The 24,222-nt window shown below is 39.4% G+C and overlaps 2 protein-coding genes and 1 long non-coding RNA gene across 4 annotated transcripts in view; 2 read left to right on the top strand and 1 right to left on the bottom strand.

The window, feature by feature from the left end:
* LOC120747509 (immunoglobulin epsilon heavy chain) overlaps window positions 1-24,222 on the top strand; it is a 438,017-nt gene that overhangs the window by 381,176 nt on the left and 32,619 nt on the right. The gene's annotated exons all lie outside the window — the stretch shown is intronic.
* The window catches only part of LOC120713955 (immunoglobulin mu heavy chain-like), a 539,092-nt gene that overhangs the window by 489,681 nt on the left and 25,189 nt on the right, over window positions 1-24,222 (top strand). The window contains exons 4-8 of one of the 2 annotated variants that reach the window (XM_039999925.1): window positions 14,259-14,311; window positions 16,655-16,951; window positions 17,610-17,663; window positions 18,041-18,361; window positions 18,789-19,050. In XM_039999925.1, coding sequence (XP_039855859.1) covers window positions 14,259-14,311; window positions 16,655-16,951; window positions 17,610-17,663; window positions 18,041-18,361; window positions 18,789-18,964 — 901 coding nt within the window. In that variant the 3' untranslated portion in view covers window positions 18,965-19,050. Of the gene's footprint in view, window positions 1-14,258; window positions 14,312-16,654; window positions 16,952-17,609; window positions 17,664-18,040; window positions 18,362-18,788; window positions 19,051-24,222 lie in introns of those variants that run through there. The other variant, XM_039999918.1, reaches the window with a different exon arrangement.
* The window catches only part of LOC120714171, a 514,712-nt gene that overhangs the window by 470,542 nt on the left and 19,948 nt on the right, over window positions 1-24,222 (bottom strand). The gene's annotated exons all lie outside the window — the stretch shown is intronic.

The following is a 24,222-nucleotide window of genomic DNA, read 5'->3' as shown; positions in this document are numbered from 1 at the left end:
CCATGGCGGCCGCTTATCGGGCCTGGAGCCTGGGGCTCGCTCGGGACACTTCGGAGTGGGGTGCCCCCGGCCTCTCGGCCTGGGGCTCGGTCACTCAGGCACGCTGGCTGCCGGCGGAGCTCACGGCACGTCACTGCAACTCCCCCTGGCTTCTGCCCCGGCTGCTGATGAGCCCTCATCGACTCTCCTCAGCTCTTTCTGGGACAGTGGCGCGGCTGCCCCTCTGTTGGTCTCCCTTGGTCTCTTGTGTTCTGGGGGCCTCTGATGTCTGGAGTTTTGATCTCCCCCATACCTGCTTCATGCCCTGAGGGCGGGGCTGTGGCCCCCCCACACCTTCGAGCAGTTATTACATGAAGGAACCTTTTTAAAAAAAAAAAAAAAAAAAAAAAAAACAAGGGCGTCCATGCTCACAGGTGTACACACGGGTGATCCACACCCACAAACTACACCCTTTTTGGCTCCTACCTCAAAGCCACTGTGTTCTGTTGATCTTCGTGCTGCACAATAATGTTTAATATTTGTATTTCTGTCATATTCCCATATATCATTGTGATGTTGTTTATTCTATTACTCTTGTTCTCTTCTGCTTGTTTTCTTTTTTCTTTCTCAGCAGGTGATCCAGGTGATTGATATATGCATTTTTTTTTCTCTGCCCGCTCTGTTGGTTTATGTTTTTTGCCCTTCTCCGCCGTCCCTCTTCTCAGCTGTTTCTCTTTCCCTCTTTCTTTCTCCCCTTCTTTTCCCCAGTCAAGTCTGTCCCGTATTCAGTAAGTGAAAATAAAATAAACAAAAATAAATAAATAAATAAACAATAAAAGGTGAATCAAATGGACCATTACGGCAAGGCTGGGATGGTCAATTTGGTAAAGTAAATCCGTTGGGCATCTTTGTTTGCCTTTAGACAACAATTCTGATGGCAAAAGAGCCAAACGGGACAGGCCAAAAAAAAAAAAAAAAAAAAATTTTGCAGGTGCTCATTTTCAGTACCAGCATCACCTGTCTTTCTTAGTTGAGTTTAGGTTTTTGCCTGTCTTTTATTATTGTGGTCACAAAACAGCACCGTAATGCAACGCTAGACTATCATGCTAAACAAATATCTTTAGGTTAAAACTAGTGCTGTGTGTGTGTGTGTGTGTGTGTGTACATGATCACATAATCCATGCATTGATTTCAGTATGTTGTTTTCAGTATCTCTGTTACCATATAACTATTTTCTAAGAGACATATGTTTGAATGTGCTGCATGAAAAACGTTTATAATTGTGTCTGTGTGAGGGCTAAACATTTCATGCCTAAGACTCTACATGAGTTACAGTATATATGTTCAGTGCAGATAGATATATAGTGTATATAGTTATATAGGTATACATGTCATACAAAAATCCACCACAATGGCAATGTTCAAAGTTATGAAATGTATCACAGTTATGCATATAAGAAGTGGCTACTATGGGATGACATATGACATTTTTATGTCATTGTTCACAAAACAATGAAGAACCATTAAGCAGCTATAGGTTGAAAGCAAAAGACAAAAGTAGACTATAGCATAAATATAAAATAAATAGATAAAGGTAAACCCAGTTTGGTAGTATAGCATAGCATAGCATAGCATCTTTATTTATAACGCACTTTACATCCAACAATGTTGACCAAAGTGCTACAAATATAAAACAGAGAGGAAACAGTTTAAAATTACTATAAAATATCTTAAAATTAAAAATATATATATTACTAAGAACCTATTAAGAGACCTCAACAAGTCCTGCTGTGCTAAAAGCCAAGGTAACTAAATCTGTTTTAAGACGTGATTTAAAAACAGATAAGAAGGTGCCTGTCTAACATGTAAAGGCAACTCATTCCACAATTTTGGTGCTGCCACAGCAAACGCCCGATCCCCTCTGAGCTTACGATTAGTCCTGGCACGCTCAGGAGGAGCTGGTCTGCCCGACCTGACCGGGACCGGGACAGGTATTTATGGATGAAGAAGCTCAGAGAGGTACAGAGGACAGCATTGGACAAACATTTAAAAACAACAAGGAGTAAGCCGGTGTGTACCCGGACGCCCATCCCCGGACACAAAGAACCACCAACGCACCGACACCTGAGGGAGTCCGCCACTGGCAGGGGAAGTGGTGGTAGGGGGAGATAGGCCTCCAAACTTTGGAGGGCCTGAGATGTCCCCAGAGAGGTGGCGCCTGACACCCAACCTGACATATAGACACAGACATACAGGCACACACAGATACAAACATCCATTCCCACCCTCATGCTCTCATATGCACTTACTCCACACTCAACCAACGTGGAGACAGACATAAAGAGACGCTGTACACACAATCACACTCCCCAAGCGTACTCTACAAACCGGGTCTAGGTACCCTTGCCCCTGGAGGGGGGAACTGCACCCAGACCCAGGTGGTGTTACCCTTTTCCCTGCGGTGGGGGTAGGCCGACCGCCCCGACTCCGCAGCAGCAGGAAGGCCCCACACTCCAGACCGCAGTCGGACGGCCAACTCCTCCTCCTAGCCCCCCCGCTCCAGCAGGTCGCAGAGAATGGGGGTGAGAGAAGACTCCAAACCTCCCTCCACCCGCTCATTGTAGTGTTGATGCATGTGTGTTCTAAGGTGCATTTAAAACCCAGGAGGGCATGGAGCTACCTGCCAGAGAGCAGCAGGTAAGCGCATGGTCCCTGCAAAATTAACTGAGTGAGCATTTCATATATGAACTTGAAGAGGGATATTTTCTGCAGTTCTCCTTTCTTTGTTTCCGACTATATGGTACACTTGTGGCTAATACTAATTACTTACTTCAGGTAAACAAATGAATGGTGCTGTGAGAAAAAAAACAAACAAACACACATACAAAAAAATGTAATCACTTGTTCTAGGGATTTGACTCATTGTGGAGTTTACACTGGGTTCTCCATTGTTTGGGGTCATTGTAAGAGCTGTGGTGAGGGGCTGGGGGTAGTGGGGTGTTGTTCTGTTTAAAAGGGTGTGTTTTGCTGGTGGGGTGTTGTGGTCCACATTCAGTCCATCTCTTTCTTCCTTCTATAAAAACCCTAATATATGCCCATTGATGTAAATATTCCACAACCTGGGTCTTGTCTGAGGTTTTTGAGCTGGAACATTAAAAGCATGGACAGCCCACTTAAGAGATCAAGGATATTTGTTCATTTGTAACATCTTAAAGCTGACTTAGTGTTTTTGCAGGAAACCGACATGCACACCAAAGATCAGGTCAGACTTAAATGTCCTTGGGTTTCTGAGGTGTTCCACTCAAACTTTAACTCTAAAGCCACCGGGTAGCTATTTTAATTGGTAGGTCAATCCAGTTTTCAGCTTCAAACGTTATATCCGATAAGAATGGCAGACACCTAATTGTTATCAGTACATTATTTCATGCTCCCATTCTATCATCGCAGCTAAAATTGATGATGCTATTTACTGCTATAAATCAGAACATGAAGGAGCCAATCTCATGCTCACTAGTGTTGGAATCACTGAAAGCAGACATACAGGGACTAATTATTTTCTCCTCTGCCCACGTAAACAAGTCCCATGAAGCAAAACTTCAAGAACCCAGTATTAATATTATTAAACTGAACAAACAAATCGCTATTTTTCCCTCTCCTAGTTGACTTAAACACAAAGTGATTTACAGACTAAATTTGATCTTATTCCCACTAGGGATGCAGAGCGACTTCTTTCATGATCATCCTCACATATAATTCCTCAGATAAAAGATTCATCTGGAACATTGCATAGGTATTCCACTGTATTAATGCAGTTTTTCACTCATTTTATTCGTCTTTATATCAATCTGAATCTCCATCTGACTCCACTGCAATAAGTTAATTTCTAGACACCCTCAATTTCCCTGCGATAAACTCAGATGCTGCTAAAAAACTTGAGAAGCATTAGAAGCATACAAAGTAATAGATTTCCCGGTCTGGACGGATTCCCTGTTGAAGTCTTTAAAAAAATGTCAGGATAATCTGTCCCCATTACTGCTTGCGGTATGTAAGGAATCATTGCAAAATGACACTCCCCCCCTACTCTAACACAAGCCTCAATAAGTCTCTTAAAAAAAAAAGATTAGGACACAAATCTTTGCATCTTAGAGACCTCTCTTCTTAATGATGTGAATGCTAAGATCATTGCTAAAGCTTTGGCACGTTGTCTGGAAAATATTGCACGAACTATTGTTTCACAGAAGCAAACTAGATTTGCTCCTGTGAGGCAACTATTTCTTCATCTCTGTACTCTTAAACATCATCTACTCTAAAGTAGTAGTAGTGATCTCAGTCGACGCTGAGAAAGTAAATTTGGGCTGGGAAATGTATTAATTTCATGGATACATCTCCTTTATACATCTCCTCTGTCACAGTGTGCCGAAGCAGACATGAATTGTGAACAGTAGACCCAAATGAAGACAAAGGAACGTAGAACAAAACTTGATATTAACAAAAGGCGAGCCGTTCAATAAGGCTGATGAAAAAGGTGCAAACAAAAGAAAAGTCAAACTGATGCAAAGCTAAACATTAACCTAAACTGGGAGAACTAAAAAACAACATGAAGAACCCTGACATGAACTTGAACAAACCTGGGGTCCGTTCTTCGTACCTCGCTAAGTAAGTCAGCTGGATTTGATTGTTGACGATTTCGCGTGATCTTGGATCGTTCGGTTCCCCGAAGCTCATCCGGGACTTGCTGTCATAGCAACAGAGCCGTAAGCGTAAACCTGCTCGGGAGCAGGTTTACTTTATATAAACAGGATTAGATCGCGGCCACTCAGGTATGTCCGCTTCATACCAAGATGGCGCCGCGTATGGATGCCCTGGTGCTTCAGTGCGTTACTTTTGTTTTGTTTTTGTGCATTTCTTCTGTGTCTGGGCACTCCTCTGGATACTCTTACACCAGAGAAGAGCTCCTTAACTACAGGACTACAACGCCTGTGGATTTATTTCCAATATTTGTCGCATCTGTGGCAGATTTACTGCTGACTCTGACCAGGAAAGCGAGACGCCGAAAGAGAGGGAAGCGAGCCGGCGCACTCGTGCGTTTGAGGAGACGCGGACTGCGAACTGCTCTTCCTGGGATCTTCCTTTCTAATGTACGCTCACTCGGGAATAAGATTGACGAACTGGCCCTGATGAGAAGCATGAACAGAGACTTTGCCTCCTCCTGTGTCTTATGTTTTACGGAGTCGTGGCTCAGTGAGAACATCCCAGACTGCGCGCTCAAGCTGGAGGGCTTCCATCTGCTGCGCGCGGACCGGCAGGCCGCTCTCTCCGGTAAGTCCAAAGGTGGAGGTGTCTGCTTCTACATCAATAGTGGCTGGTGCACAGATGTGACAGTGATTGCTCAGCACTGCTCTTCCTCTCTGGAATATCTTTTTATCCACTGCAAACCGTTTTATTCTCCGCGGGAGTTTGCTTCATTCATCCTGGCCGCTGTTTACATCCCGCCAGACGCAGATGCGCAGGCAGCTCAGAGCGCACTCGCGGAGCAGATTCTCCACATGGAGCGGACATTCCCGGACTCTCTCATCATTGCTCTTGGGGACTTTAACAAAGCCAATCTGAGCCATGAGCTTCCAAAATATAAGCAGTATATTAAATGCCCGACCAGAGAGGAGAGGACATTAGACCACTGTTACAGCACGATCAGCGGGGCCTATCGCGCGGTGCCCCGCGCTTCACTCGGACTTTCTGACCACGTCATGATCCACCTGATCCCCGCGTACAGACAGAGGCTGAAGCTCTCCAAACCTGTCGTGAGGACTAAAAAACTGTGGAGCAACGAGGCTGTGGAGGAGCTTTGCACGTGTTTGGAGACCACAGACTGGGACACATTGAAGGCTGCTTCTAACAGCTTGGACGAGTTTACGGACACTGTCACCTCCTATATCCACTTCTGTGAGGACAGCATTGTGCCATCACGCACCAGGGTGAGTTATAACAATGACAAACCCTGGTTTACTCCTAAACTCAAAAAGCTGTGGCTGGAAAAGAGAAAGGCGTTCAGAAGCGGAGACAGGGACTGCTACAGAGAGGCCAAGTACAAGTTCACTAAAGAAGTGGACATTGCTAAACACCAGCACTCTGAGAAGATGCAGCAGCAGATCTCAGAGAATGACTCGGCCTCTGTGTGGAAAGGTTTTAGGAATATCACCAACTACAAGCCTAAAACCCCCCACTCCACTGACGACTTGCTCTTGGCCAACACCCTCAACGACTTCTACTGCCGTTTTGACGAGCCATCAGGCAGCCTTCACACCTCCAACGGCCCCAACAATAGAGGCACTTTGGACACTCATTCCCCCACCTCTCCCCCCTCCATAGAGCCATCACCACCTTCAAACTGTTCACCTACAACACCCCCCTCCTCACCCCACACAAAAGAGGATTTCACACCACCTCCTCCCACCACAACTCTTCATATTCATGAAGCAGATGTGAGGAAGCAGTTTAAGAACCTGAATGCTCGGAAAGCTCCCGGCCCAGACGGCGTGTCTCCTGCCACCCTCAGACACTGTGCAAACGAGCTGGCCCCAGTGTTTTCTGGCATTTTCAACTCCTCACTGCAGACATGTCATGTGCCTGCCTGCTTCAAGTCCTCTACCATAATCCCTGTCCCCAAGAAACCTAGGATCACTGGACTAAATGACTACAGACCCGTGGCTCTGACATCTGTGGTCATGAAGTCATTTGAGCGCCTAGTTCTCTCCCATCTCAAGACCCTCACGGCCCCCCTCCTGGACCCCCTGCAGTTTGCATATAGAGCCAACAGGTCTGTAGACGACGCCATCAACATGGCCCTACACTTCATCCTGCAGCATCTGGACTCCCCAGGAACCTACGCCAGGATCCTGTTTGTGGACTTCAGCTCTGCCTTCAACACCATCCTTCCAGACCATCTCCGAGGCAAGCTTTCCCAGATGAATGTGCCTGATCCCATCTGCCGGTGGATCACTGACTTCCTGACGGACAGGAAGCAGCATGTGAGGCTGGGAAAGAATGTCTCGGACTCCCGGACCATCAGCACCGGCTCCCCTCAGGGCTGTGTTCTTTCTCCTCTGCTCTTCTCCCTGTACACCAACTGCTGCACCTCCACCCACCAGTCTGTCAAGCTAATCAAGTTTGCAGATGACACCACCGTTATTGGGCTCATCTCGGACGGGGATGAGTCTGCCTACAGGAGGGAGGTTGAACGTCTGGTGTCCTGGTGCAGCCACAACAACCTGGTGCTGAATGCCCAGAAGACAGTGGAGATTATTGTGGACTTCAGGAAGCACACAGCCCCACTCCGCCCCATCATCCTGACTGACACCCCCATCACCTCTGTGGACTCATTCCGCTTCCTGGGTACCACCATCACCCAGGACCTGAAGTGGGAGCCCACCATCACCTCCGTCATCAAGAAAGCCCAGCAGAGGATGTACTTCCTGAGGCAGCTGAAGAAATTCAACCTGCCAACACGGACGATGATGCAGTTCTACACTGCAATCATCGAGTCCATCCTCACCTCCTCCATCACCGTGTGGTACGCTGGAGCCACTATCAGGGACAAACAGAGACTGCAGCGTGTTGTGCGCTCTGCTGAGAAGGTGACTGGCTGCAGACTCCCATCTTTGCAGGACCTGTACACCTCCAGGACATTGCGGCGTGCAGCTTGGATCTCAGCTGACCCTTCTCACCCTGGACACAGTCTGTTTGACCTGCTACCCTCAGGCAGGAGGCTCCGGTCCATTCGCACCAGAACCTCTCGCCATAAGAACAGTTTCTTCCCCTCTGCTGTTGGACACATGAACAATAACCATATGACTGTCCCCGCCACTAACACATGACCCTACGCTGTGTCACTGCATCATTCCATGTTTGGCACTGATCACCACCTGCACTCATGTATATATCTTTCTACGTAGCACTCTTAATTCTTATTCTCATGTATATATCTCATGTATATCTCATGCACATATCTTTCTACGTAGCACTTTTAATTCTTATTCCTACTTTTATTTTTTCATGTCTATTTAAGTGCTATTTATGACACTATGTTTGCACTGAAGCACCGCAGCAATTTCCTAATGTTGTAAACCTGCTCAACATTTGGCAATAAACCCCTTTCTGATTCTGATTCTGATTTATACGAAAGCAACAGCGATATTTTACCACTGTTTCACCATAAATAAATAACATCAATGTAACTAAAGATAATGCAGCACTTGATCCTTTCATTGATTTCACACAGATACATACAGGTCATTTCCCAAAAAAGGGAAATGCACTATTAACATTCTATTACATGTATGTGATTATTACAGATGTAATTCATATTTTAGAGTAGTAATTGCAAATTACTTCGTGTAATCAAGATGGGAGACCACGGCTATAAAAGCGAAGGTGGATTTGGGAAGCCTGTCGCAGCCATGTCCTGTCCGTATACGCGAGCAACCCATTGCGGAAGGTGCAAGATTGATAAGGAGAGTTTTCAGAATCCAGCGTATATTGCGGGATAGACAGGATCCTCTAGCTCAGCGCGACAGTGTGCTCATTGAGAGATATCGATATTCCCGTGAGGGTATTATTTACTTAACCAACGTGTCAACCACCTGTCTTTTTTTGCTCTGCCCTTTTCGTGGTTGTTGTTATGAACAAACAAACAGAGTATTCCAGGGTCTCTTTCCAAGAGACGAAAAGCAATATAAGTGATAAATATTACCATTCTGTAGAATATTCTTATATTTCACTTTTACTTGTTCCCATGTTCTAGTGGGTTCTGTTGTGGCTCTAATGTGAAGGGGGATATAATATAACATATTATAATATAATATAATGTAATGTAATATAATATTGGATAATATAGTGTGATATGATAAATCTACCCTACCGCCTACTGGTGTTGGCCAGAGGGGCCGATGGCGCAATATGGCAGCCTGGCTTCTGTCAGTCTGCCCCAGGGCAGCTGTGGCTACAACCGTAGCTGCCTCCACCAGTGTGTGAATGTGAGAGTGACTGAATAGTGGCATTGTCATGCGCTTTGGGTGCCTTGAAAAGCGCTATATAAATCCACTCCATTATTATTGTTATTATTAAATTACTTACGAGTTTAATTTGTCAGCAACTTTCTGCCAGCCCTCTCTCCTTGCTTTTGCAGCCTTTGCAGTGTTCCCTTGCGTTCTGATTAAACTCTGAAACTCCTGAAATCCCTCACTCAAGAGTTCTTGCTCTACTGCCGAAAAATACCGAGCGCGCTCCTTCGACATTTTCGCCGACCAATCAAAGGGTTGCCGATCAATGTTTCTACTATCGATGCGTAGCCCCTGTTGGGCCACCCAGTGATCTCACATTACTTCATCCAGCTGTACTAATCGTCAACAACAGGTGTGTTCGGGGAACCGGAATAGCGAGCTCAGAGTTAGCGCGATGATTTGGTCTTGGATGTAGTAAGCGACATACGAAGAACGGGCCCCTGGACATGAAACTTGGAAACATGGTAAAAACAACAGATGACCTGATACCGAATGAAAAACAACACACAGACAAAGGCTGTGTCCAAATTCAAGGGAAGGATGCTTCAAATGCTATATTTGGAGGTAATGACGTCAGAGCAACGCGACGAAGGCTGTCCAAATTCGAATAGTCCTCCAGATGTGGTGACAAATGCGTCCTTATTTTCCCCGAATTTCAAGGATGGGTCTGGTGTATCCTTCGTGTCCTACCATATCTCAGGATTCATTGTGGGCCATACAGGAGATTTTTTTTCTGATAACAATGGTGGTTGAAGCGGGAGAGGAAAACACTTTCAAATTTAAGTATATGAAAATCTGGTGGTACAAAAGTTAAATTTTCATAGTGGTTGTAGTGTTAAGCTTTGGGCATCTGCATAGACATGTTTTTTTTTTTCATAATCATAAAATAGCTTGTATGGTGGATCCTGTGTTTTTCCATGCATTGCTGCTTACATACAGCTAATTAACCTTTTAGTGATATGTTTTGGGACCAAAGACCAAACGGCTCAATTTATTAAAATGAGGAGAAAATGATCACCACCTTCACTGGGGTGAAGAATTGGCCACTGTGGGATGGAGGTACAAGAATAAATCAATTTACACATCATATTCATAAGAATACGAATTTGTTAACCCTCATGCTGTACCGAACCTGTAATGTCCAGATGGAATTCCTCTCGTTTTCTGCTGTGAAAACTTTTGGATATAGGAGAGGAGAGAGCGCAGGAGAGGATGGACAGACTGAAGATCTTTACCAATGGTATTAAATCCATCTTTTTTAGACTTTCCCGAGGCTCCAGACAATGACGTCCATCATCCCCTCTATTGTTCGCACTTGCTATAGAACCTCTGTCAATTTTTCTGAGGTTCTCCTTTATTTTTAGCTGAATTTAAGTTATGAAGTTAAGTTATCACTTTATGCTGATGATTTATGTCTCAAGTCCTGTTCTCTTCATATCATCAATTTTATCTGCTTTTCAGAGATTTGGTTCATTCTCTGACTGTAGAGGGATCTAGGGATCAATGCAACCAGAACATTGAATGCTCTTTTCGCTGTTAATTTCTTGCCTTTAATGTCTAAAATTAAACAGGACCTCCAAAGATTGGGAAGCGTACATCTCTTGCTTATCAGAATAATCAGTGCAGTTAAAAATGAACATTTTACCCAAATTCCTCTTCCATTTTTCTTGCCAAAGAATTTTTTCAAAACAACTGATCAAACTATTTTGGACTTCTTATGGTGAAAAAAGGCACCTGGGATCTTCAAAATCCACACTTCAGAAATGCAGTCCTGCATCTGATAATTGCAACCAATGCCATGTTCCCTCCTGCAAATTAACAGATATGTTTTGCTGTTACTCACTACTCACTCGCTTTTGGCAGAATTATGTTGCTACCATGTGAAGGATATTTTCAACGATCTCAACCAGGTGCGCAAAAATAGCTGGCATCATGACACCGATTATATCTCACACCTTTTTGTACTCACTATACAACTTCTGATCAGATTGTCAGGACTCTGTGTGCAGGCAGGTAGAGATGTGGATCCAAATGCAGGACTCTGAGATGGAAATGTAACTGAAGACCACAGCTTTATTGCTGGCACCAAAGAAAAACAGAAAACAACCCATGAAACCGCAAACTGGAACACACAGTCAGGATCTGACAGTACAACATGACACTGAGCACAGGAAAACACAGGGCTAATATACAGGGTGGTAATCAGGGAATGGGCAACAGGAGGGAGACACAGCTGGGAGAAATTGGACTAACGAGACAGGGGAGCAGTAGAACTGAACACACTCACATGAGACATAGACCTTCACAATAAAACAGGAAATAAGAAAACACTAAACTAGTGATGTGCGATACCACTGATTTCCTTTCCGATCCGATACCAAGTAATATTCAGGGTGGTATCGACGATACTGATCCGATACCGATACTTTATACAAAAACGTATTTTATTTATTGTATCTCAAATTATAGCGTCATAATAATTTACAGGACATCAGATTACTTGTTCTTATCACTTAATAATGCAGAGTTCATCATATAGAAATAAAAAAAACTGAAGTTGTGCACTATTTGAACACCTTGCCTGCCTGCAGCACTAAAGGACTCCATGAGAGACGTCTGTCTCGCCCTAGCAGCACCTGTCCCTCTCATCCTCTTCAGTTCGTCTCAACATACACTCCTCATATTCTGTGATATGATTTACTCTGAGGTGTTTGACAAGGTTAGTGATGTTGCCACAACCATACATGCCAACCCTCCCGATTTTTCCGGGAGAATCCCGGAGCCACCATTCTCCCGAATTTCCACCTGGACAACAAAATTGAAAAACCATATTGCAGAATTCATAGCGCGGCCCAGCCAATTCCAGTTTCCAACAATGGCGGCAGCTACTTAGTTTTAATATTACTCTTAGTTCTCTTTCTGGGTCGCAAAAAAACAAACAACTTTTAACATGTTTTCAGGTGAGAATGTAGCTGTGTAAACTTCAAATATCTGAGCCGATCGACACATCGTTTTCAAACCCCCGGTCTTTCGCTACTCAGGTTAAACATGATATATAAGTCACTTTGATAACTTAAAAATGTTATTGTTTGGCTTTTTCAGTGTTTTATTTGTTCGTGAGTAAATCGGTTTGGCTGAGATTAAAGTTATTAGATTAGATTAAATTAAATTTAACTTTATTAATACCTCGGGAGGGTTCCTCCGGGGTTTTCACACAGCTGAATAAACGTCAAACAGAAAACTAATTAAAGAAAATGTGAGACGGTCGAGAGTTTACGTCAGCGCCCGGTTATATTTTAGATAGCAAGGAGCAGACGGCAGTTTCACTCCACCGAGGGAACTCATGAGGTACTACCCGGCTTTCTTTAGACCGCGAAGGGCGGGTCCTCAGGTGGAAGCAGCCTCTGAATTTCGACACCCCCGCTGTTTCCGGGCCGGCTAATAATAACGGTGACATTTAACGTATTTTATCCAATAAATAAACACTGTAAAATGTATTTATCACCCCCCCCCCAACAGCCCTTTTGAATGTCTCCCTAATTCTGAGGTCTCAAGGTTGGGAAAGTATAGCCACAACACCTCACTGTTGGAGCACTTTTTTGCCACATGTATCGCAAACCATGTCTCAGCTGTTTGTGGAGGTAAAATACGTCCGCACAATTACGCTCAGCCATTGTTGTGAGTGCGCGAGCCAAGGGGCTGCGAGACATTTATACAGCCGTATTTCGCACATGACTATGAAAGGCGGAAGAGGAAATAGTTCCTTTGAATGTAGACAATCCGAATGTTATAGTTTCTTTCCACTGTGTTGCTGTTAATGATAAACTACAAATTTACCCTAAATTACTAAAAAATATCGATATTTTAATGTGAGAATCGATTCTAGAACATAAATGACTGGTATCGGAGGAATCGATATTTCAGGATCGATCCGCACATCACTACGCTAAACAAAGACGCAGACAGAATATAACACATGCAACTCAAACAATACATGCAACAACAAATCCTTAAACACGGATAAACAGAAACATGAAACTAATAATCATCATCATCACCACCACAAGCCCTACAAGAGAATAAGAAAACAATCCATAATGCAAAGACATACCAAAATAACTGAAACACAGACTCATCATAAAACCCAACAAACCAGAGAAACATAAAGAACAATCCATCATTCAAAAATAAACCAAGACATAAAAAACTCCAAATGCTGGGTCAATCCGACCAAGGACCGTGACACAGATCCTCGAGTATTAATATGTATACCTGACACATGCATTCATACAAAACAAGTCAACCATCCTGTCAGTGGGATTAAGGCCAGGATACCTAAGCTAAGGAAATCCTCGAAAGTTGGTTCATCTGGACGTAACAGTTTCCAAGTGACTCTTTCAGGCGACTGAGGAAGTCATGAATGGATGAGTGATGAAACATTTTCCCCATTAAAAACCCTAGGTCCAGTTGAACAGAATCAACTTTTAGGAAATAATCAGATAGTGTCAAACACCATACAAATCAAGTGAACACCAAGTAGTTGTTTCTGTTATACTTTTGACATGAGGTCTGCCTGAAGGACTCTGGTATTTGGTGTACTGTAATGTATTGATGCATGGAAAAGTCCTCAAGGTAAAAAAACAACAAAACAAAACAAAACTTGCAGGCCTGTATGGGTCTAAGTATAGTCTTGCATTCATTCTCTGATGACTTATTTAGACCACTGAAACACAAAAGGACCCAAGTGGATGCAGAAAGACAGACTAACACTGATGTTAGGGGTCATGAAATTAATTAAGCAAGCTGACTGAATATTCACAACTATGCACTAAACATTGTGACTGTGTGATATATCTATAAAGTACTAAGAATGTTTGGTACCATAAGTAATTTCAGCCTTTAAAATTATTTCCATAGTTCCATAGTCCAAAGGGTGTTTACCTATTTTTAGGACATTAATACATTAAATAGATTAGATATTAGATTAGATCTATTTGAAAATGAATAATTAACTTCTGCTAGTGGTTTGCTATACATACTGCAGTTAACAAGAGGAAGTTGGCATATACCTAATTTTATAGAAGCCAAACCACAGGAAATAGATGTCTCAAAGGAAATTGCTTATAAAAGGCACAGAGGGAGACGCTTTTTCATACTTCCTTGGTTTAAATTAAAAAAGTATTTGTATTACAAGCAGACTGTAACAGATCACTGTGACAGCTATGGCTACTTTGACTACTGGGGGAAAGGAACACAAGTCACAGTAACTTCTGGTAAGTAACAATCTAATCTGTTTTGAGTGAGCACAATTCTGTATTTGTCATTTAATGAAAAATTGGTTACACTGTGTGCTTAATTGACATTGGCGGTAAAGTAAAACATCTGTGTAAATAACAGATTTATCCAGTTTATTAGGTTAGTGTAATCACGTGAAAAAATATTTTTGCACTGAAGTACAATTGAAATCTGTCACTGTGACTACTTTGACTACTGGGGAAAAGGAACCACTGTGACTGTCACAACAGGTAAAAAATATCTGTATTTTTTTTCTACAAATTTTTTTAAAATACTTTTTAATTCATTAAATTTAGACTTCGGTGGCACTAACAGAGCTTTAAAGGAACTTGTTTTTGTGTGTTGGATATATTGAGATATTACACTGTGATGGTGCTTTTGATTACTGGGGAAAAGGAACAATGGTCACTGTCACAACAAGTAAGACACGCTTCATATTCTCCTTATTAAAAAGGTTAAACTTTCACAGTTTAATTTGACATATTTAAAAGTTCAGTGTGGTTGTTTTTGTATGTTGCATATTTTTGAGATTTTATATTAGACACTGTTTTGGACTACTGGGGATAAGCCACAACCAGGTAAAGGGCTCTGATTTCTTTTTCTTTAATATTGACATTTAAGTTCAAAAACACTGTGAAAACCATGCAGTGCTTTAATTTCTGGTTTATTGCAAGGCTATAGTCTGTAGCCATGATTTTAACTCTGGTGATTAAAAACTTTGTGACCTTTAATTTAATTGGAACATAACTATGTAAAAAATTATTGAGTTTAGAGTGGTTCTAGTTATTTCAAATGTCAGAAAAATGTTACAAATTAACAGGATATCTGAGAAGTTAGTTTTTGTGAGAGGTGCAAACGACTCCGTTAACTGTGATAACTGGGCTTTCGACTACTGGGGGAAAGGTACAATGGTTACAGTCACAACAGGTAAGGCACTTGAAATATGTCCTTAATCTTAAGATTTTGAGTTAAAAACTTTGATATTTTCTGAAGAAACAGTGTGTTAGTGTACAGTGTATTCCCACTGTATTTGTAAAATACTGCAAGTCGAATGTGAGGTAATTTGAAGACTCAGTTTAAACACTTGATGGTGAAAAACAGGTTTAATTCAGTCTTTTGAATCTTAATTTGCACAAACAACATGAAGAAAACCAAGTATGCCAAGATGGAAAGTCTGTTTTTGTATGAAGTGGTGAATAACTTGTTAGACTGTGACTACGCTTTTGACTACTGGGGAAAGGGCACAAAGGTCACCGTCACGTCAGGTATGAATTGATGTATTTTTCACTAAAGACAGAATTTTTTTTATCAACTACAACAATACATCAATTGGGATAAATTCAGCAAAGTAAGTCATTATTGGAACACTTTGTAGCCAAAAGAGCAAAGAATTTGTAAAAAAAAACAACCAAAAAAACAAACAACAACAACATCATTTATTTATATTAGTTATAACTATATCAAGAAGTAAGTGTTTTAAACTTATTTTATTTTTCTCTGAGACAAAATTGGAATGTCATAGTAATTAATTTGTGTAAGAAGTAACTGTCACAAATGAGCTTTTGACTCATAAGAAAATGGCATCAAGTTATAAATGTCATTAGGTAAGACTTGTCCTATTTAAAATCTGGATAGGACATGTTTCGGATAGAGAAATTCATTTTACAAGTTATAATATAACTTCACATTATGTGAGAAATATTCTTAAACGTGATAATGTCAAAATGGGTATAATTTGGTGATTTAATAAGATTTCAATCTAGTGGGAATAAAATTAATGTTGAATTAGACTTTTTCCATATCATGAATAGATTAGCCTTTTGATATCATGAAAGAACTAGATTCTATACTGTGCTACGGTGTTTTTGACTATTGGGGAAAGGGGACAACAGTCACTGTTTCATCAGGTAAGATTACCATCTCATTTCAGAGATCACTGCTTAAGTTGGATCAAATTTATTGTGTTTTTGTAAGAATTTGCCATCAACACTGTGAAAGGACATTTAACAACTTTACACTATGCTTTTCTAATGATTTCTGTTCATGTTCTACATTTAAAATAATGTTCTAATTTATGTGTTGAATAACAGATGATGATGATGAGCAAACTGCCTCTAAAAAAATGTTGCATGGAAGGATTCAGGCACTTGAAATGTTTTTGTATTGTACATTTAGAAAAGGCAATGTCTTCACGCTGGCCTTTATTAAACGAAATGGTCCTCTCATGTGTTTTCTCTTTAATCATTTCTAAGTGAAAACGTGTGGTATATTATTGTATTTCTATTCCGGTATCTTAATTAGTGTTGTCTCCCCTTTCTTAGCCACTTCAACTAAACCCACTGTGTTTCCTCTGGTACCATGTGGCACTGAGAGCGGAGATATGGTCACTCTTGGCTGCCTTGCCACCGGCTTTAACCCTCCTGCAGTGACTTTCTCGTGGACCAAAGGCGACACTGCCTTGACAGACTTCATCCAGTACCCTGCAGTACAGAAAGGCGATGTTTATACTGGAGTCAGTCAAGTCCGAGTGAGGAAACAGGACTGGGGTACACAACAGAATTTCCAATGTGTTGTGAATCATGCTGCTGGGAATGCACAGGCTGATATCAGACCAACACGTAAGCCTTATGCTAATTCACATTTGTGTTAGTTATTTTCTGAGCATTATTTACAATTACCACATGACAGCATTGATAATATATTCCAAAGTTAAACAATTTGAATGAATTTAAACTTTTACAAAAATTAGAATTGAACTGATGTGTAATGCATTATCAAATGCACTAACCTTTTTCAAGTTGTTCCTTTTTTTGTTAGTTGTTTTCAGACCAGTAATTACAATTACTCTTAAATTATTACTGAGCTACACCTAGTGATTGCTACCTCTGATAAGAACACAAGTTAGCTCTCTTTAGTTCTCTATTTTATTGGTTTTGATGTTTTTGGTAGTGGAAGCAGTAATAGGCCCAGTTTGAACTGCTAACATTGACAAAATAACATACCGAGGAATTATTTTTTCAACCTTTAAAAAAATACTATATATAAATAAGCTGTTTGTGCCAAATAACCATCATAAAAGCAAATATTTTGCCTTATTAAATAGCATGACTTATTCTTACATTTTTCTAAATTTATAAATAGAATGCTCAGTCATTTTATTTTGTTACTACTTTAATCTAACTAAATCGATATAGTAGGAACACAGTATCACAGTTTCCCTCAACTTCTGTATACTGCTTTTGCATACATACATGTGTGCATGTCTTTGTATTGCAGAGGCGTCCACGCCGAATCCACCTGTGAGCACTACTGACCAAGACAACAAAGGAAGTGAGTAACTCATGGTTGTTGTTGTTGTTTTTGAAAAAAACAAAACACTTTAATTCTTTAATAAAACAAGGTAAACCCATAAAAGCAGGTGAGCCTTATGCATATATATGCATATATGATTGATTTTATTAGTTTATTTTAGTTGTCTTGTATTGACATTAAAGTGTTAGTGGTATAACATATTATGAAAGTAGTAGTTTCATTTAAATAATTTTGATGTTTCACCAACTACAGATCCGACAAACAGTATGTTAAATTCACACACATACACACACCTTTCTGTCTGTCTACATATATACATTTGAACTCAGTGTCTTCACTTTAAACTTGAACATAAATCTCTCTGTTTAACTGACTATCTCTTTCTGATGGGACAGAGCCAACAGTAGCAGTCTACATCCCCCCCACTGACCAGTTTCAGTCTGAAGATAAAATCACTCTGGTGTGTCTGGTCACCAGTACTGTGGATGAGACGTATAAAATCGAATGGTCAGAAATGTTTGGAAAGACACAAGGAGCTTATGTTACAGCCACCGACATCCCTCCACAGCGGAGCAAAAATGACCAGAAATGGCGAAGTATGAGTCTTTACACCATCAGTAAGGCAAACTGGGACAAAAAAAATCCAACCAAAGAGTTCACCTGCCGTGTCGGAGTCGGACCTAAACATATTTTTAAAACAGTGTCCAGTGCCCATGGTAATTCCATAGAATGTGACTGTAACTACTAAGCTTTAAATGTGATATTTTGTGCTTTTGTCATTCTTTGTCTGTGAGAGTTTTCTATATGAAAACCTGTGCACTTGTGATGTCAGTAACTGTGAGACAAAATGTTTGTTTTGTTTTCATCATGTTGTTGTTCAGCCTGTGTGAGTCACAGTGTCCAGTTGCTTTTATGTGTGCTGTCTGTTTGAAATAAACGTTGCATGGAAACTTTTTGGTATATGTGTAGATGAATTGCTTGAAACAACATCAAAAAGCAGACATACACATAAACTGTTCCTTTTTTCACTTTTCCATTAACACTAGTAACAAAGAGGAAAATCACATTACCCTAAAAAAACAAATGAAAACAGATGCACATAGATCTCCTCTAACCAAGTGTAATGTATCTTCCACTTCTTAGATGATTTTTGTGATCTGAGTTGGGACGATATCACCGCTGAAGACGATTTTGGCAGCCTGTGGTCCACAGCTTCCTCCTTCATATTCCTTTTCATATTCTCTCTCTTCTATAGCATTATTATCAGCCTTCTTAAGGTAAACATCCAATTTACATGTTCTGCATTTCAGTTTTATTGAAGTCTGTGAGTTGTAATGTAGGATAAACCCAGTCACAAGAAAATGCAGTAAATGGGAACTCTAAAGAGCACTTAAATATCTTTTTATTTTTAATCAGGAATTTTAATGTTCTGTTTGCACTTGAAAAGCACACCTTTTATAATGTAAATTATACAATTATTTAGCTTCTTAAAGAATAAAAAAAAAGACATTAGTTTATTTGCGAAATTATAGCCTTTAATTTCCATAATATAATCTTCCAGAACTATCTCCTGGAATAAATAACATTAGGATGTAAATTTAAATTGTGTAAATGGGTAAAATAAAAATTGAAATTGCTCTTATTAAGAGACTTTTTTAAACTTTCTGATGTTTTCTTTTTGCAGATAAAGAGATCATAACAAATGGGATGGAATGGGTGCGCTTCATTTCTACGCTATTTTTAAAATGTTTTTCATTTTCTTTTTATGCACATAATCATTTATTTGTTATATTAAATGCCTGTCATATATAAATAGTCAATTAACACATCTGTAAAATGTGTAAAATAGATCAATAAAATGAAACTGCATATTATACTGCATTCTGATATTGATATCACTATTTTTCTGCTATGGATTCTGTTGTTACTTTAATTCTCAGTAAACAACCAAATGAACTGCTCAAGGAAATTAAAAAACAAAAACAAAAACGAAAAGAAAAAGCACTACAATGGTCATTTCACTTCTGTAAGATTCAGTAAGAAATATTTGGCACCTAAAATATTAAACAGAATACGAATGTGAGGATGTAATAAATATCGAAAGCATTTTTGATGTTGCTCTATTATTTCTCAAAGTTTCTAAGAATAGCACAACAACATCTGAAGTCAATGTACCGTAAACCTCTGTTATCAGTTAGAGCCTGGAGGTTTTGAGTTTCCTGGTGCACCCCTGGGGCCAAACCTGCACAATTACAACTGTGCACCAACCATTACAACCGTGGATGAATTTCCCTGAAAAACAACATACTCATCTGGCAGCTTACTGTATATTTACATATCCATAGCATATTTGATTCACACTTACAAATTTCTGTTATCAGTTAAGGCATGATAGTTTTCAGTTTCTAAAAACAGTCTTTATAGAGTTGCTTCTCTGCATCTTTAGGGTGACATCTGCATCGTGGGATGAAGGCCGAGAAACGTAATTATCGATGAATAATCAGAAAGCTTTAGACACCAAGTGAAGACAAAGTAGTTGTTTCTAATATACTTTTCACATAAGGTCTACTCAAGGGACAACTCGTATTAAATTTCTAATGACATATTTACGCCACTCAAACACAAATGGACCCAAGTGAATGGAGTCACGGAGTAAGAGCTGAGAACCATAAGGTGAAAGAAGCATGTATTTACATGTGTTACTAAAAATAATTTCAACCTAAATTTCTTGGTCATATAGTCTAGAGGGTGTTTAAGTAACTGCAACCCTAACCCTTTTTAAGATACCAAGGCAAAGGCAAAAAGATGTCATTAGTGTTGATAATAGATACTCCAGTAATAAAATGTAATTTCACCATGAGTAGGAAGAATTTGTAAATTTTTTAATTTGAAAAAGCACTATATAACTTCTGCTGGTTATTTTCTATAAAAGTTGGACTTAACAGGAGGCTCTAAAAAAGAGGACGCTGGCAAGATGCATAATTTTACAAAAGCCAAACCAGAGGAAACTGATCTCCCAAAGGAAACTGCTAATAAATGGCACAGAGGGAACTGCTTTTTCAGAGAAACATGTACACTTCCTTTATTTAAGTTAATAAGCGTTTATATTAGAGCAGATTGTAACAGATCACTGTAACAGCTATGGCTATGTTAGCTACTTTGACTACAGGGGGAAAGGAACACAAGTCACAATGACCTTTGGTAAATAACAATCTGATCTATTTTGAGTGAGAACAAGTCTACATTTGACAGGTTGATATGAAATTAAATCTTTGTTATACTTTATGCTTAATTTGACATGCAAGGAAAAATAAAACATCTGTGTAAATGACCGGTTTATTTATTATTTATCAGTTTAGTGTAATCATATATAAGGTGACAAAATATTTTTGCACACATTTTTTTTTTCTTTCTATGAAAGATTTTGTTGGATTTATCGAGATATTACACTGTAATTCTGCTTTTCATTACTGGGAAAAGGAACAATGGTCACCGTCACAACAGGTAAGACAAGCTTTCTGTATTGTTCATATTAAAAATGTTTAACTTTCACAGTTTAATTTGACACATTTAGAACTTCAGCGTGGTTGTTTTTTGCATGTTGCATATTTTTGAGATTTTATACTAAACACTGTTTTGGACTACTGGGGATAAGCCACAACCAGGTAAAAGGATCTAATTTCTTTTTCTTTAATATTGACATTTAAGTTCATAAACACTGTGAAAACCATGCAGTGCTTTAATTTCTATTGTATCACAAGTCTACAATCTGTAGCCATAATTTTAACTCTGGTGATTAAAACCTTTGTGACCTTTAATTTAATTGGAACATAACTATGTAAACAATTATTGAGTTTAGAGTGGTTCTAATTATTTCCGAAGTCAGAAAAACTTTACAAATTAAGAGGATATCTGAGAAGTTAGTTTTTGTGAGAGGTGCAAAAGACTCAACTGTGATAACTGGGCTTTCGACTACTGGGGGAAAGGTACAATGGTTACAGTCACAACAGGTAAGGCACTTGAAATATGTCCTTAATCTTAAGATTTTGAGTTAAAAACTTTGATATTTTCCGAAGAAACAGTGTGTTAGTGTACAGTGTATTCCCACTGTATTTGTAAAATACTGCAAGTCAAGTGTGAGGTAATTTGAAGACTCAGTTTAAACACTTGATGGTGAAAAACAGGTTTAATTCAGTCTGTTGAATCTCAATTTGCACAAACAACATGAAGAAAACCAAGTATGCCAAGATGGAAAGTCTGTTTTTGTATGAAGTGGTGAATAACTTGTTAGACTGTGACTACGCTTTTGACTACTGGGGAAAAGGCACAATGGTCACCATCACGTCAGGTATGAATTGATGTATTTTTCACTAAAGACAGAATTTTTTTTATCAACTACAACAATACATCAATTGGGATAAATTCAGCAAAGTAAGTCATTATTGGAACACTTTGTAGCCAAAAGAGCAAAGAATTTGTAAAAAAAAACAACCAAAAAAACAAACAACAACAACATCATTTATTTATATTAGTTATAACTATATCAAGAAGTAAGTGTTTTAAACTTATTTTATTTTTCTCTGAGACAAAATTGGAATGTCATAGTAATTAATTTGTGTAAGAAGTAACTGTCACAAATGAGCTTTTGACTCATAAGAAAATGGCATCAAGATATAAATGTCATTAGGTAAGACTTGTCCTATTTAAAATCTGGATAGGACATGTTTCGGATAGAGAAATTCATTTTACAAGTTATAATATAACTTCACATTATGTGAGAAATATTCTTAAACGTGATAATGTCAAAATGGGTATAATTGGGTGATTTAATAGGATTTTAATCTAGTGGGATTAAGAAAAGGTTGTATTTAGACTTTTTCCATATTATGAATAGATTAGCCTTTTGATATCATGAAAGAACTAGATTCTATACTGTGCTACGGTGTTTTTGACTATTGGGGAAAGGGGACAACAGTCACTGTTGCATCAGGTAAGATTACCATCTCATTTCAGAGATCACTGCTTAAGTTGGATAAAATTTATTGTGGTTTGTAAGAATTTGCCATCAACACTGTGAAAGGACATTTAACAACTTTACGCAATGCTTTTCTAATAACTTCTGTTCATATTCTACATTTAAAATAATGTTCTAATTTATGTGTTGAATAACAGAAAGGTAAACATATAATTCTATTGGGGGAGGCTGATGAACCAACTGCCTCCAAAGCAATGTTGCTGGGAAGGACTCGGGCACTTGAAATGTTTTTCTATTGAACATTTAGAGAAGGTAATGTCTTCACGTTGGCCTTTATTAAACAAAATGATCTGCTCAAGTGTTTTCTCTTTAATCATTTTCAAGGGGAAAATGTCTGGTATGTTATTGTATTTCTATTCTGATGTCTTAATTAGTGTTGTCTCCCCTTTCTTAGCCACTTCAAGTCCACCCACTGTGTTTCCTCTGATACCATGTGGTTCTGAAAGTGGAGATATGGTCACTCTTGGCTGCCTTGCCACTGGTTTAACCCTCCTGCAGTGACTTTCTCATGGAACAAAGGCAGCACTGCCTTGAAAGACTTCATCCAGTACCCTGCAGTTCAAAATGGCAATGTTTATACTGGAGTCAGTCAAGTCTGAGTGAGGAGACAGGACTGGGATACACAACAGAATTTTCAATGTGGTGTCAATCACACTTATGGAAATGGACAGGCTAATATCACAAAACCACGTAAGCCTCATGCTTAGTCACATTTAATCAATTTATCTTGTTCTGTTTGACTTACAACAAGTTTACATGAAAAAATATATATATTCCAAAGGTCTGATGCGTAATGCATTATCAAATGCAATAGCTTTCTTCAATAAAAGTTGTTTTTTTTTAGTTGTTTTTGAACAGTAATTACAATTACTCTTAAATTATTACTGAGCTACACCTAGTGATTGCTACCTCTGATAAGAACACAAGTTAGTTCTCTTTAGTTCTCTATTTTATTTGGTTCATGGTTTTGATGTTTTTGGAAGATTTGTACTAGAAGCAAACTTATTGTAAGTTCACCCCAAGCTGCTTATATTGACAAAGAATCTGAGCATACCAAGGAAAAAATGTTTCAACTTTAAAAACCCCCAAACCATATTCAGATATGCTGCTTATGTCAAATAAATGACATAAAAGCAAATATTTCTCTTTATTAAATAGCATGACATATTCTTAAATATTTCTCATTTCTGCGGTTAGCTTAATTGGTGATTCTAAATTGCCCAAAGGTGTGAATGTGACTGCAAATGGTGGTCTTTCTCTATGTGTTAGCCATGCGAAAAAAGAATGACCTATCCAGGGTTTACCCTCACTCTCACCCTAAGGCAGTTAGGATCGGCTCCTGGTTCTTCCATGGAAGATAATGAATGGATGGATTTCTACATTTCTGAATAGTTTGTAAATTGAAAAACAAAAACCATACTCTTGCATACATACATTTGTGTGCATCTTTGTGTTTCAGTGGCGTTTAAGCACACATTCGCAAAGACAGCAGCTTTATTCAGTAAATGTTGGATTTTGTGCGGCAGTAACAATTACTAGTAA

This window comes from Simochromis diagramma, unplaced genomic scaffold, assembly GCF_900408965.1.
Source record: "Simochromis diagramma unplaced genomic scaffold, fSimDia1.1 OVJJ01000321.1, whole genome shotgun sequence".
Lineage (NCBI taxonomy): Eukaryota > Metazoa > Chordata > Actinopteri > Cichliformes > Cichlidae > Simochromis > Simochromis diagramma.
The sequence above is the reverse complement of the archived record's forward strand: the minus strand, read 5'-3'. Positions and strand labels throughout refer to the sequence as shown.